At 43.5% G+C, this 15299-nt stretch overlaps 1 protein-coding gene across 1 annotated transcript in view; it reads right to left on the reverse strand.

Moving 5' to 3' along the window:
* GRM4 (glutamate metabotropic receptor 4) overlaps window positions 1-15299 on the reverse strand; it is a 297558-nt gene that overhangs the window by 164340 nt on the left and 117919 nt on the right. Inside the window, exon 3 of the mRNA XM_028734059.2 lies at window positions 2488-2704. Within this exon, the coding sequence (XP_028589892.1) occupies window positions 2488-2704 (217 nt within the window). The remainder of the gene's footprint in view (window positions 1-2487; window positions 2705-15299) is intronic.

Here is a 15299-nt window from a genome sequence, read left to right on the forward strand (position 1 = left end):
GAGGTACCACTGTATGTGATTTAAAAACAAAGGCTTCCCCAGTAACACTAACTTTTGACTCAGTATAAACATTTTTTGTGTTTTGGCGTTTTAAAAAAAAAATGAGAGGTGTGTGTGTGTGTGTGTGTGTGTGTGTGTGTGTGTGTAGCAACTAGATGTATAAAAAGAACCCATCTGGCTGTAACTACTAGGTACTCCCTTGTCTTCCAGCACTTACTGTCCCTGCAATGAATGGAATAGATGGATGTCAGGCTTTATTCTGATTGCATATGGAGAGAAGGTATGGCCCATTCTGCTTCCTGGCTCAGCAAAGTCACACACTCAGAGTAGTGTCACTCATACCTGCCCCTGGCAACTGCCATGGCTCCCTACGAAGGACTGAGTCACACCTTGAGAATGTTTGTTCCACCTTTCTTGGGGGAAATGCCTGCACCATTTTGCCTTCTGCAAGCACTTTTTGTGCAACCCACGCCTTCTTATAGAGGATGTCTGGGCCAAATCCTAGAGTCCTTCCCTGTCTCTCTGCAATGCCCTGAAAACTGCCACGCCTCTGCAAACAGTAGCAATAATGAATTCAGCCCAGGCTGTGCAATTAAAAGGGCTTAGGCGAGATTTATAGCAGGATTATATCTGCAGGGTATTACCAATGTCTAACATTTGGACACTATGTGGTCCTTGAAAATAAGCAATTACAATGAGCTTGATGTGCTGTATAAACACATAAACACAGAGGCTTTGGCTCCAGGTTGGAAAATGTACCTCTACTGGCAAGTCTGGCAGATGGAGAGAGAAGGGCAAGCAACACGTACACCAAGCTGAAAGCAAACTACCAAGGATTGCTTCCAGCTAAGGAAATTAGCATTTCAGCATCTCTCTCATAAGTTTGTATCACAGGTTGAGTTTCCACTATTTGTATTGTTGGCCCTTGCTCCTGTGATTTTACAGCAGTCTGAAACACAGCAAAGCTTTTTCTGGCAAGTGGAGATGATGGGAGTTACCTTCTCTATTTCTGCTTCTCAGGTTGCTGTTAAAGGCAGAAGAACAGAGATAGAACAAATGTGGTGGCAATCATGCAGGCGCCACATTTAATTTGAACCTTTACTCTGTTTAACAGTTACTATTCTCTCTGTTGAGCTTCTCATTCAATCAAAGGAAAGAAAGAGCTGGGACTTTGCTTCATAGATTATGCTGTGTGCACTAGGATCCCCACTTGGTTGGCTAGGATTGTGAATGAAACAGCCTCACAGTCCAAGGTTGGAAACAGGGTGTGTACAGTAATTTGTAATGGACCATCACTGACACAGTGATGGGTGGAGCTTTATCAATGAGTAGACCTTAGCAGACAGTCCCCACACTTTCCATTCTGACACTTAACTACTACTTGCATAACTGTAGCTTAGTCTTGCTGCCTCATGGTATGCTGCACACTAATACAGTGGTACCTCTGGTTACAAACTTAATTCATTCCGGAGTAACCTGAAACCATTCTTAACCTGAGGTACCACTTTAGCTAATGGGGCCTCCCTACTGCCGCCGTGCGATTTCTGTTCTCATCCTGAGGTAAAGTTCTTAACCTGAGGTACTACTTCCAGGTTAGCGGAGTTTGTAACTCAAAGCGTTTGTAACCCGAGGTTTTTGTAACCCGAGGTACCACTGTATAGCAGTAGTAAAAGAAAAATTGCCTCTAGGCTCAGGATGTACAAAACATGCCTCTTAATTTCCACAGGTATTTCTGCCTTTCCACATATTGGCACTCCGAACACTTAGCAACACAAAATATACAGTCTTCTCACCGGACATGGACAATTCATGCACATTTATTTATTTAACAAAACTTATATAATGCTTGATTTAAAAAACAAACAAACCTCTAAACAGTTTACAAGAACATAAAACATTAAAATTCTCCATGGCCACATCCCTTCTCTGTGACCTCCTTATAGCAATCACTTTTTCTGCTGCTGCAGTTAAAACATTTAAAGGCAACATGTTCTCCTAACTGGATTGTAGCATGAAATCCAGCACACACTCAGTTTCTTAATGATTCTTTGAAAGCTGGTCATCACCATCACATCTGCCTCATTGACAGCATTGTTTGCACTTCATGAAGAATGAACCTCCTGAAGAACATTTTCAGCAACATCAACCAATAGCAATAACTTTCTTGTCTCCTTCAGAGATTATCACTTTCTAAACAATGTAGCCAATGGGGACCCATTATTCACTCAACTGTTACCTTCAACACAACGGATATATAGATGTGCTACAGTGAAGATTTGTAACAATCTTTTCTGGCTTCCAAGACTCACATATAAGTTAAAAGATAAATCCATCAACACTCAAGATACCCTATTATCCATGGTTTTTTTTAGCACTGTAGCCCATAGCTCATTCCACAGCAATAGGAGCAGCTATCCTTTCCCCATGGTTCAGTATATTATCTCTATCCCATATATCATCTCTTTATAGGAACAGCAGTTTACCTACCATTCTCTCTGGATTTCTGGATGAAGGCCTCCACTCCACTCTCACCATAGCTGCCTTCAGAGGCTAAGGTTGAAACATAATTCCACTTGAATGCTTTGACAATATCCACCATGGCCTGGGCTTGGTAGGTGTCTGAGGGGACGACGCGGGAAAAGAAGTCATATCTGCTGTTGTCACTCAGGTCAGGGGCGGTGGAAGCATAGCTTATCTGAGGAATCTGTGAGGGTGGGGAGAGAGAAAGAGAGAGAGGGAGATCTCACAATGTCAAACTGGATAATCCATTCTAGAAATCCATAAACCCCATACTAGTATTTGAGCATCAGGTCTCTAATGGACTGTCCCATGGGAAGAACACTTGTTGTTCTTTGAAAGCAAAGACTCAGAGATTAATAACTGGGCTAGGGACAAGCAGTCCCCAGTATCTTACTGGATTCAGGTTAAGTCATGTCACACCTTTTGGAAAGAACATAGGATGTGGTCCTTCTAACTCAGTATTGTTGACACTGAATGGCAGTGGCTCTCCAGGCTTCCAGGCTAGGTCCTTCCCAGCCTTACTTGAAGCTGTCAGTGATTGAATATGGGAACTTCTGCATCCAAAGCATGTAGTGTGCCTCTAAGCTGCAGTCCTTCCCAAGGGATGAGCACCACAAATTAGAAAGTGTCTGAATCATCATTGGGAACCACCAAAGATCCAGAGCAGAACACTTTTCTAGACATCCATACACAAGGGCAGAGCATAACCAACCAGAAATGTTGAAACATTTTTATAGCAACAAATCACCCAGTGGAGAGGGAAGCCATTGTACTATTTTAAAATGGGATGGCCTGTTTTGCCAGGCGATCAACGGTCATCAAAACTGTTTGAATACTTCTAGTTGCATGGTCACTTCTCCCCTATAGCTATCTAAGTCTGTGTGGCCACAGTGGCCTCATTCAGACACTGTTTTAACTATGTTGATGTAGTATGTGAAGATGGCATGCGTCATTATGCCACTCCCACCCTCAGCATCCCCCATTGCTACTCTCTCTCTCTCCTCCCAACTTTTGCATTTCAACCAGCAAGATCATATATTTGGATGAAGAATCTTCTTGCAATCAGAAGCCCTGATTGTGTTGGATTCCAATGCATGGGGAGTCCTATAAGTTCATTCAGCCAAAAGCATGAATAATTTCCATTCTGGCCTCAATATAGGAAAGGTGGGGTACAGAAAACAGTGATGTTGGAGGTAGGGGCAAACCTGTGCCCCCTCCACATTTTATTTCAAGATAGCTAAAAGAAAACCTGAATGTAGCTAGTGTATTGTGCTGCTTGTAATTCATACTTGGCTTATAGATGAAATAATAACTAGGGGCATGCACAGGACCCAAGATTCACATTTGATCTATATTTATGCTTTTTTTAAAAAATCAGATCTGTTTCTGAGTCACTCTGGGTTCCCTCTGCTTCAGTCTGTGCTCCAGGTTCTGAGCTATTTTGGATAAAACCAAGCTCTGTGTTTCCCATTTGCTATAATAAGGAACCTAAAAACAGCTACTGTATAACCCTCCGGCTTTTGGTCAAAGGGGTGAGATTTACAGGCACAAGAGCCCCTCCAGAGTGGATGGAATCTGCCAAATTGCAGACAAATTGGTGCAGGGACTAATTGTGGGTGAAGTAATTCATAATCAATATTAAGCAAACTAAAACTCCCAAGTCCATCAGCTTCTTGTTTTTGAAAAAAGGGAGCAGGCAGTTCTCTTCCATTTTTTCTTACCCTAAAAGAGGCAGCCTAGTAGTGTGCAATCTGGCTTGTACATTTTTTTAAAAGCTTTGCAGCCTCACACTAGTCTCTTGGTACTTGTTTGTGTCCTCTGAATCCTTAAGAGCAGACTAAGGTTTGCAAGAATACACCAACAAGCACCAACTGGAGAGAGAGGACCAGGTAGTCATTTCATCCCACTGCACCTTTGAGACTTCTCATACTGTGATGGGATGATGAGCTGCTTGTGCGTAAAATGCAAGTCCCTCAGAGTTTGATCAGGTTTTCAAACCTCTGCCTGTGACGGAGCCCCTCCGGCATGGCTGCGTCAGTCGCTAGCAGAATCCGAAAGTAGTTGCTTTCGGAATCGTTTCCAACATAAAAGCTCCTTAACGGAAACACGTCTTCTGGACTCTCGGCGTGACAGTTTCCGGCGAGGAGTGGGTGTCCCTATAGGAGGTCCTGAGACCTCCCCACTGTTTTCGCTGGAAGCGTCTCTGAGCCATCCCTCCAACTCACTTTCCCTTGGAGTTCCTCCTCTCCCCCTACTGGTTCCCTCTTCAGCTGCTATGTCTCTCTCAACCTCAGTGAGCCTTTGCACCTCCTGTCCTTCCGATGGCAGTTCCCTGACACATACTTATACAAAGACTGGAGGGAATAGGAAGCTCTCCCCAATGCCAACCAGCCAGCATTCATTCTATGACAAACTGTGGAGAATGAGTGTCTTCTCTGCCACTTCTCCATCCTTAAGCCTCAGAATGTTGCAAAGGGAGGTTGAAATGGGAACTCCAGATCAGAGAGGAGAAAGGAAATGTGCTCACATTGACATAATAGAACAGCCTTCTAATGGAGATAGAGCTCAGCTCCTCAGCCCATAGATCTTAGTCTAGAGCCCCAGTCAGTTTCCACGGGCTGTTTATTGGATTCTTAGCACTACCAGCAATAAGATGTATGCAGCGTGACAATGGGTAAAGAAAGGGTGAAGAATCAGGCTTTGGAGTAATGTCCATCTGGCTCCAAATTTCTTCTGAATCATCCCAAGAGGTTTCTTGTTCATTGCTAGAAGGTGATGGCTGTGATTAACAAGACGGGGAACAGCAGCAAAGCCAACATTAGAAGGATATTCTTTCTCCTTCATCCCTCCCCAAAGAACACATTTGATCTGATCACAGAAGAGGAGCCTGGGAAGCACTAGAAAATAATAATGCCGTCACTATTCTGCATTTTCTCCCATGAAATTTGGCACCACTACAGAGGATGGCAGATGAAAGGAAGGCTGGAGCATCCCCCAAGAAGGAAGAAAAGAAGACAGACAAAAAGCCTCGGTCTCTCATCTCTAAAGGATACACATTGGAAGACGGGAAAGGGTCCAGATGGATTCCAGGCCCAGGAGCAGCCACTGAAGGGAGATCTGAAGAGCTCCTAAGACCCAGGTTTCAGATTGCCAAAACCTCAGACAGAAGAGCTCTCTGCTACTTTAACTCCTGCCCGCCCCCCTCCTTTCATGGTTTATCTTTGCTTAATTGGTGCAGCTGTCACCGCCCACCAACTTCGTCTCCTCCCACGCTTTGAGCCTAATTATGACAGGCTTCAAAAGGGCAGTCGGGAACTCAAGGGATAGGGAGAGAGAAGAGAAAGATGTTTTTATAAAACATGGCAGCTGAAGCTATCAACAAGTCACTTTGGCAGCAACACTCCCTGTTGAAGGGAGAGACAATAGCAAGCAACTTCTCCCCACCTCTACCAGAACATTCCTGCTCACTTTATGACCTCTTCCCTGCATTTCATGAAGGTCAGGTTGCTAGGCATCAGTCAAAGGGTTCTCTGAATACCATCAAAATTCGACCCTGACCATCGAGTGAGTTCAGTATGCAGTTGTGGCAGCTTGCAAGGAGGGGTGGAAGAGCAGTGGTGTACAGAGAGAGGATACTAAGTGCTTACAGCAGGCATGGCAAAGAAAAAGTGGAAGAAGAGGGATGTCTGAGTTACACCATGCAAGAGCATGGCTGCCCAACCACATTGGCCACTGATGTCAGTGAACCTCCTTGGTGTACCTGGCAAGTCAGCAGCGGCATGCCTGGACATTGCTGACTCTTACATCCCTCTGCTTCCCCAATAGCTTGTGATGCCTGTTGCTAAAAGCACAGGGAAGCTCTCCTCAAAGATCACTACTCATCGGCAGCAAATTACAGTTAACTGAAAATCCACTTGGCCATGTGATGGAGTAACCAGACAGTCATTTTGTCATGTGGCCAGTCATCATGCTTTTGGTCAACTTAATCAACCCTCAGTCTGGTAGTTCATGAGACACAAAGAAAAAGCTGTCACAAAAATGAGAAACTGTGTCCATTTAGCCTCAGCTTCAGAAAAATCTACTTGATTAGCAGTAAGATGAAACCCCATGTGTGTGCACATATATACTACCCAATCAACACCGACAACTGGGAAACACTGGCCTGCAAGCACAATTGGAGAACAGCCTTTACCAAAGGTGTCATGGGTTTTGAAGACACTCGAACTCAGGACGAAAGGGAGAAATGCACTAAGAGGAAGACACGCTTAGCAAACTGTCACCATGATCAACTCTCACCTGGAAATATATGGCCCCACCGTGGAAGAATGTGTGGATCCAGAATTGGCCTCCACAGTCACTTAGGGACTCACTGTTAAAACCGTGTTTATGGAAGACAATTTTACTTGACTACGAGTGATCGCCAAAGACTACCCAATCAGCTCTGGTACCCCTCCAGATGTTCTGAATTACTACTCCCACCATCCCTTATCAGTGGCCATGCTGGCTGGGGCTGATGGGAGTTGACATGTCATAGTATTTTTTACCTGACAGCATTTGTAGTAATTGCAATTAGTATTTGAAAATTGACAGGTTATGAGACTTGATGGTTAAAGTCTTCCAAAATAATTGAGAGATAGCAACAACTCAAAGCCACTTACATTTTCAACTTTGAGAAAAATTCACAAGCAATTTTTGGTGCTTTTTTCAAATATTTGGTGAATTTCAAACATTTGTATTAGTTATACTAAAAATGGATGAAACTATTATGAAATGGATAAGATTAATTTGATTTCCCATTTAATGGTGATGCAGAGAATTAACTAATAATTTCTGATTGTTTGAAAATAATCTATGGCAGTCTCTCTCAAACTGGTGCCATTCCGATTTTTGGAACTACAATAATCAAATACTGTCTAATATTAAATCCAACTTCATGCCACCCATCAAACATGATATACCAGTGATTCCATGCTCTACTAAATACCATTGCATGTCAAACATTAAATATTGAAAAATATCAAGTATCAAACATTAAGTTCAAATACCATTGTTTGTCAAACATAGATAACAAATATTAAGTAAATTCAAGGGATTATTTGAGTGGGAAAGAGTTAAAGAACTTTGGCTATCAATTCACAGAGGAGCATGTTGAGGTGAATGTTTAGAAGCAAATTCATTTATTCTAATTCCTGGAGACCATACCGCCCATTAGTTAAGGTGCATAATAAATATATATCCAGTGCTTCTTTTTAACAAGAGTCCAATGACTCTACAACACATTATTATTGACAATATTTAGATTTATAACTCAAAGGTTCAGAGCAAGTAATATCTTATCTTATTAACCTACTGAAATAGATTGCTACTGTTTCCATTTTACTGATGGGGAATTGAAGTTGAGATTTAAGCAACCCATACAAGGCCACAGAAAGCAGAGATGAAATATGAACCCAAGTTCACTGGAGAAGAGGAAGGGAGTGCCCTCACAAATAGAACATAAGAACAGTCTTCTCAATGAGGCTGATGGCCCATTTAGTCCTGCATCCTGTTTCCACAGTAGCCAACCAGATGCCTGTGGGAAACCAGCAAGAAGAACATGTGGACAAGAGCACTCTCCCCTCCCATGGTTTCCAGCAACTGGCATTTGGAAGCATTGCCAACTGTGAAGGTAAAGCATAGCCACCATAGCTAGTAGCCATTGATAACCCTCTGCTCTGTGAATTTGTCCAATCCTCTTTGCTCGCCTTTTCTCTAAGCTAGAAAGTCCCAAACGCTGCAACCTTCTTCTTGGGAGAGTCACCCCAGCAGCTTCAAAGTTCATTTGTTTCCAGAAAAGATGGAAGAGCAAAAAGGATTAAGCCAATTTGGCTTAATCTAAGAATGTCAGGAATGAAAGCAGCATCAGTTTCTGATCACCTCTATTCATTACTCAGGAAAGCAATTGTTTCTTCCACAGTCACAAGGCAAGGGAAAGAGCAGCAAGAATACAAACAGGATTCATCAATATCGACAATGGACAACATCCCTCTCAAGCCCAACCAGCAGTGCTAAGGCTGAGCGAGGAAGATCTAAAGCTCCTCCAGATGACTTGTTCCTACAGCATTCATTTTGATTTGCTTCCACAAAGCTTGCACGGTGGCTAGCCTATGTCCAGTCTTTACTGAGCATTCATTCTGATTTGTTTACAGGGTGGTTATATGACAACGAGCATTCATCTTGATTTGCTTGCAGGGTGTTTAGACATCTTCCCATTAGTCATTCATTCATCCCACACTTTTCAATGCATTTCCCTGTTGCTTCTTCGAACCGTATAAAGTCCTGTTGGTTTTAAGTGCGTTTGTTGTACTAGTCCAACAAACCAACTAGTGCAAACCTAAAGTTCTGGTATGCGTTTGAATTCCTCCTGCAAAACAATGACAGTCAGAAGGCAAACCTAGTCCAAATCTTGCTGCAGGTCAGCTTTCATACACCATCTCCCATCAGGCAAGGAGCTGTCTTAGAGGGAAGGGATGTGGAGAGGCAGTTCCACCCCTTTCTGGGTGTTGGTTTTAAAACTCCTAACCAATGAAGCAATAAATAAGCCTCTTAACTTAATCAGTGCTGTGCTGTCCCCCACTGAATGGTACATTAGAATGATTTAGCACCAGAGGATCTTACGCGCTGCCAAGCACTTATATAGCACTTTACATCTTCAGAACGCTCTACGGGCATTAATTAATTTTGGAGACGGAGAAGGCATATTAAATCATCACTGCCTCTCCCTCTCCCCACCCCTGCCCAAGTTCCTTTCCACGCAGATGAAGAAAGTTATTCAAGCAGCAACAAAACTCTGCCATCTTCTTTCTCACATTTCTACAGTGGATTTCTCCCCAGAGTTGGTTGCAAGACTGATGCATTCAGGGAACACTACAAGTCCTCCAGCCTCCTCTGAAACAGAAGATGACAGCTGATAACCAGAGTGCAACAGTGAGACATGGTCACTGAGGGAAATAGCTGGTGGAGAGCAACAGAACCCAATGGGGACATTAAAAAAAAGTCATTTTACAGACAGAAGATCTTGTTATTGGGATGAGCAATTTGGTTATGGTTTGCAACCTCCCTCCTCATTTAGAAGAATTGGTTATGGCTGCATTTGGAGCCACAAGAGAGGGCTATTGCCTTCATGCTATTATTTTGGGTATGCCAGAGACATCTGGTTGGCCCCTGCAGGTAACAGAATGCTGGACTGCATGAACCTTTACTCTGATCCAGCAAGGCTCTGCTTATAACCGATAGCAGCATATGTTGGTGAGCAAAGTCATTCTCCTGACATTGATGCTACTGCTGCTTCACTGGATGGCACTGGAGTGAGACAAGGCTCACTGGTGCAATGGTGCAGCACTGACCTCCCCACTGCTGCTGCACTGCCACACCCCAGCCCCATCTAAATAAGCAGCTGTGATGCTCTGTAGCTCTCCCACCCCTACCCCCCATAAATGCTTATTGCCACAATCTGGGATGGCATCTTAGCCAAAAAATGGTAAATCTGGCCTGCAATAGTCTCTCACTTGTTTTATTTCATAGACATGGGATAATGGAATGAGAGCAACTTGAGATAAGTTGTCCATTTCTCGCTTTTTTTTTTTCTTAAGGGCCAAGCTACTTGTGACATTTAGGGCTTATCAACACATGCTCTTTCTAGGCCCTGTCCACATTTTAAGGTTCTATGCCCAAGTACCTGTTGAGGCATGTGCAAAGTGCAAATGGAACAGAAAAACACTAGATGGTTCTAGGTAGGGTCAGTCGCTTTACTGACAGTACAGTGCAGTTCTACAGCTTATAGATTATATACAGTTGTAATACACAGTCCTCTCAGCAGCGCACAGTCTCTTTGCAGCATTCCAACACAGACAAGGCTCTGACCAAGGACAGCAGCCAAGAGCAAACATAAACCCTTATACATTAGGCCCCTCCCCTCCAAGCTTTCCTGGCAAAAATCTGCTCTTTAAAGCTTAATCAGAGCAAACAGCAATCTGCAGAAAACCCAAATTGACGTTTGCTCCAATTGAGTGCTAAACAGCAGGTTTTCGCAGGGCAAGATCCAGGGCGAAAAGCAAAACAAAATGCTCAGACACAGAGCTTTTAAAGTGTGGACTTGAAAGAGTGGGGCAAAACCCAAAGTCTTGTGTAGGAGTCCACACACACACACACACACACACTAAGTTTTTCATTTGTTGGGTTGGGCAAGCGCTGCTGTTATTGTTTGCTTTTTGTTTTTAGAGGTTGCAAGCTCAAATATAAGACTGGCTTGCAGACTAGAGTGGCTTCTTAATCTTTTTTCCCCAGGCTGTTTTCTGCTGAAATCCTTCCCCTGAGGAATAACATAGGCATCCACGTCTTTATATATTGCAGGGAGAAAGGCAGCTAGGGGGCAGATGATGGTGTGCCCCTCCCACACATGCTCAGACACCGCTTTCCCATTCTGCTTTGAGGCCTCCATTTGGCAAAACAAAATGAGAAAAAAAACACCAAACAAAAAACCCAGAACATCGAGGGGAAATGCCACATGACTCAGTCAGAAGCAAAGGAAATGAGATGCAGAGTTATAACTCCCTGGCTCCTTTTGTCCCCACATGCTAACTGCAGAGTTCATGGTCAGTGAGCAAGCTGCAACTCTCCAAGGGATGATGAAGTAACACTACAATGATGGGCTTTTTTTGGAAATAGGCTGACCATGCAAAAGAAACATCAGGCACCCTGACAGAGCTTTGCAACCTGTGCTAAAGAAGCAGCCCATTGAAAGGGGGGGGGGATACAAAAGAAAGCAGGAGGTCAGCACCGCTGGAGAGTAGATTCGCTGAACTGAAGTGCTATGTTGGGCTGGGTAAGCTACTGTGCCTCACAACTGTGCTGTCAGCCTCAAGATAATTATACACTCCCTTAATTATGGTGATTTACATAAAGCACTTGGCTGCTGCTTAAAATATTATCGTAACCTGCTTCAGTGTGATCATATCCAACATATTCCAGCCCCAGCATTTTGAAAACAGGAAGCAAAAAAGGCAGCTTCCAGATTAGACAATTGCTGTCAGGTGCAGAGACTAAGGTAGAAAGGAAGTCTCTATTAGTAATGGTAGTGGTGTTTGCCTCCCCTGAATCTCATTGCACCGCCAGCTCAGAGAAAAACATGTTGGTTCCATCCTTGTACAAAGCCCTACAGCAGCCTCAAGCCAAAGCCCACCACTTGTCTCTCAGGAGAATTAAGGGCAGAGATCAGACTTAGTATTTGCTTGTATTTATGAAGTTGTCCTTGATTACCTTGGTAGGTGAATAAGAGTGGCTTGTTGGCTGAGTCACAAGGAGCAACGAAAACAAAGACTTGATGCATTTGCAGAGCCATTAGAGAGGAATAGCAGACACAGACTACAGCTTGGGAGAATAGTTGAGCCAAGGCCTTACAACCCTTGTGGGAGAGGGGCATGGGAAACCAAGTTTTATTGTGTAATATTGAATCAATCACTGTCTCCCCACCTAATCTCAGAGGGTTAGCCACTGAAACCTTTGTGCAGTGAAAGGCACCCTAGACATGATTACATTTAAAAGCTCAGTGAAGTCAGTGCCTTGTACTCTTTCCACAACCATGAAGAGGATACAGAGAGATGTCCCTTGTGAGGATCCCCAGTTAGAAAACCCCTGAAATGAAGCCCCATGACAGAATTTCATCCCCTACCACAACTATTTTCCTGCAGAAGACAGTCCTTGCTTTCCCCCGTCTCAGTCAAGTTTATCTTTCATCTCTCCACTCTCCAATTCAACATTTTCTATATATTTTCCCATTGCTGCGTAACTCCCCTTTCTTATTTATTTCCTTCTTTCACTCAGACTCCCCTCTCTCTCCCTCCCTTAAATGTGATGCCAGCTTTGTAAGTGCACAACTGCACCTGAATGCTAAGAGAATCTTGTAAAGTGGTATCTTCTCTTTTAACTACCTGCAGAGAAGGAGAGGGAGAGGAAGGGGAGGAGAGAGAAGGGGGAGAAACGAGAGGGAGAGAACCTTTGTCAAGGCACAAATAGGATTATTATATGTGACAATCTGCTTTCTGCTCCATTGCAAGGGACTGTGATCTGCTTATTAGGTATTTGTGACCAAGACTATTTATGTGATGCTTGATTAAAATTCTGCTCGGTGAGTAAAACTCTAGCATCCTAACAATTCTTACTGGGGAGGTGGTACCTTGTTTTCTCCGCTCTTTCTTCCCCATTCTCTTCTTACAGGGTTATATCAGTTAAAATATTATAGGCACTAAAAGGGAGGGGAGTAGTATTGCAGAGCACTTAGATCGTCTGGGGAAATTTTGGCATCAACACACTACAGAATGTTATAGGGTGGTGATCCAACAACAGGCATTTTTCACCATTGCCCCTGCACTATGGAATGCCTTACCTGCAGCTATACATGGTTGCTTCAAGGCCCTCTTATTACTGAATTCCTGTTTTTGAAATACATTTTTATAATACAGTGGTACCTTGGGTTACATACACTTCAGGTTACATACGTTTCAGGTTACAGACTCCACTAACCCAGAAATAGTACCTCGGGTTAAGAACTTTGTTTCAGGATGAGAACACAAATTGTGCTCCGGTGGTGCGGCAGCAGCAGGAGGCCCCGTTAGCTAAAGTGGTGCTTCAGGTTAAGAACAGTTAACCTGAACAGTTAACAGTTAACAGTACTTAACAAATTAAGTACTTAACCCGAGGTACCACTGTACTGGTTTACTTTATATTGTACCACTGTTTCATTGTTGCATTGCCACAAAACTTGAGAGAAGACTCAAGGAAAGGTTATATTTATTTCAATATAATGATTAGAAGATCTGCAAAAGGATAAGGCAATTGGATAAGTGCTGGCTGTTAAGGTTAAATCAATGTGTATGAAGAAACCATTGTGCCACATGGCTAGGCATGGAAGCAGCCACACTCTCTGGCTTCCCAGTCAAGGACTGAGAGAAAATTGCTTAAGTGAGCTTTTGGTGTGAGAACCCAATGTGTGCACCTGGGCTCTGCTGTCTAGAGTTCAACAAGGTGTGAAGGCCAAATAACGCCTCAAGATTACCTTTAAAATGTCTTAATATTCTTTACCTGTCTGCCCTGAATGGCAAAATGACCAAATCAACCATATGGACACAACTGCTACCTTATTAGTGTGAAGCGGGTGAAAAAGAGGAGTTCCAATTGCCAATTAGTGATTACCTCAAAAAAAAAAAAAAAGAAGAAATCATACCCAGCCTTAGAAAAGGTGACTAGCGTAAGCCCACCTTGTACAGGGATGGAGGGCGCTGTGGTGAAAAGGAGGGAGAAGAGGTGGCAGAGCAGCCCTTAATACTAAGCTGGGTCACCCCCTCCCATTGGGCACTCCTGTCCACATAGGTTGAAGCCCCCCTCCACTTGGGAAAGGCCTCCTCAAGGCAAATTCACCCCCGTGAAAGGCAGGAATGTCATTTTTGCATACCACTTACTTAACATATTAAGCGGATTGGAAATTATTTTGTATACATAGTGTGTTTTGATGCACAGAGGGAAATGTGTGGAACTGTGCGTACAAGCATGAGGAGGGAAGCCCACATGTGAATGTGTAAGATAGATAGAATTCTGGGTACAGTGGTTCCTTGGTACTCGAACGGCTTGGCTCCTGAACAAATCAGCTCCCAAACACCGCAAACATGGAAGTAAGTGTTATGGTTAGCATATGAAGACTGCAGATTTGGATCCTAAAACCCAAATATCGCATGGCCAGCTGCTCCAGTTCATGGAAACATCTTCACAACTCATTCCTCCCCTTCAACCAGAATTCTCCTCCTCTCTTTTTTTATCTAATCCTCTTTTTATTTATTTATTTTTATTGAGTTTTATAAACAAGAATAATTTTATACAAATAAGTATACCTTCAGAGGCTCTGGGCCACATCCTTTCACAGGAAACTCCCTTTTCCAACTTGGCCTGGAATGTCAGTATCAGTTGCGATGATCATAGATGAATTTGTCAGTCGCATATGCATACCTCCACCTGGGAACTGGGGGAAGGGAGCCTCCTTCCCACACACCTTCATCTGACTTGCTTCCCAGCCTCTCAAGCAACAGTCCCTCTACTTCTTGAAAAAGATTATATCACCTTTGTCAGTCCCTCCCGGGTGCCACTAAGCACAGTGTTATGTAAATATGTGGACACGATGACTGTCCTGCAATGGTCCCAGCTCTACAGATGCAATAAAATCACTTTTTCAGCTATCCCTCTAACCTCCAGCTCATCGTTCCAAATTAATTTGCCAGCATCTGCTTCCCCTGCAGAAGCCTGATGCTCATCCATCCCAAAGCATTAGGTGATTGTGCATTCAGTCTCAACTCCCAGTCTGACAGTTGGGATCCTTCATCTTCACATCCAAAGACTCTGCTCAGAGAGTCATACATTTATATCTTTGTACTTTCGAGTTCAAATCCAGCTACAGAGTAACGAAGCATTGTTTCCAAAGTGAATGGTGGTGGAAAATAAAATTGCCAGGTTAGTCCCTTTCTATTAATGCTCCCCTTTGCTAAATCTGCTCAGATGACAGTACTCACTAAAAAGAGAAGACGTATCTCATAGCAGGAGCTAGTGTTTTGTAGTGGTTAAGAGCGGTGGACTCGTAATCTCGGGAACCGGGTTTGCATCTCCGCTCCTCCACATGCAGCTGCTGGGTGACCTTGGGCTAGTCACACTACTTTGAAGTCTCTCAGCCTCACCCACCTCACAGAGTGTTTGTTGTG

The sequence above is a fragment of the Podarcis muralis genome, chromosome 5, assembly GCF_964188315.1.
Source record: "Podarcis muralis chromosome 5, rPodMur119.hap1.1, whole genome shotgun sequence".
Classification (NCBI taxonomy): domain Eukaryota; kingdom Metazoa; phylum Chordata; class Lepidosauria; order Squamata; family Lacertidae; genus Podarcis; species Podarcis muralis.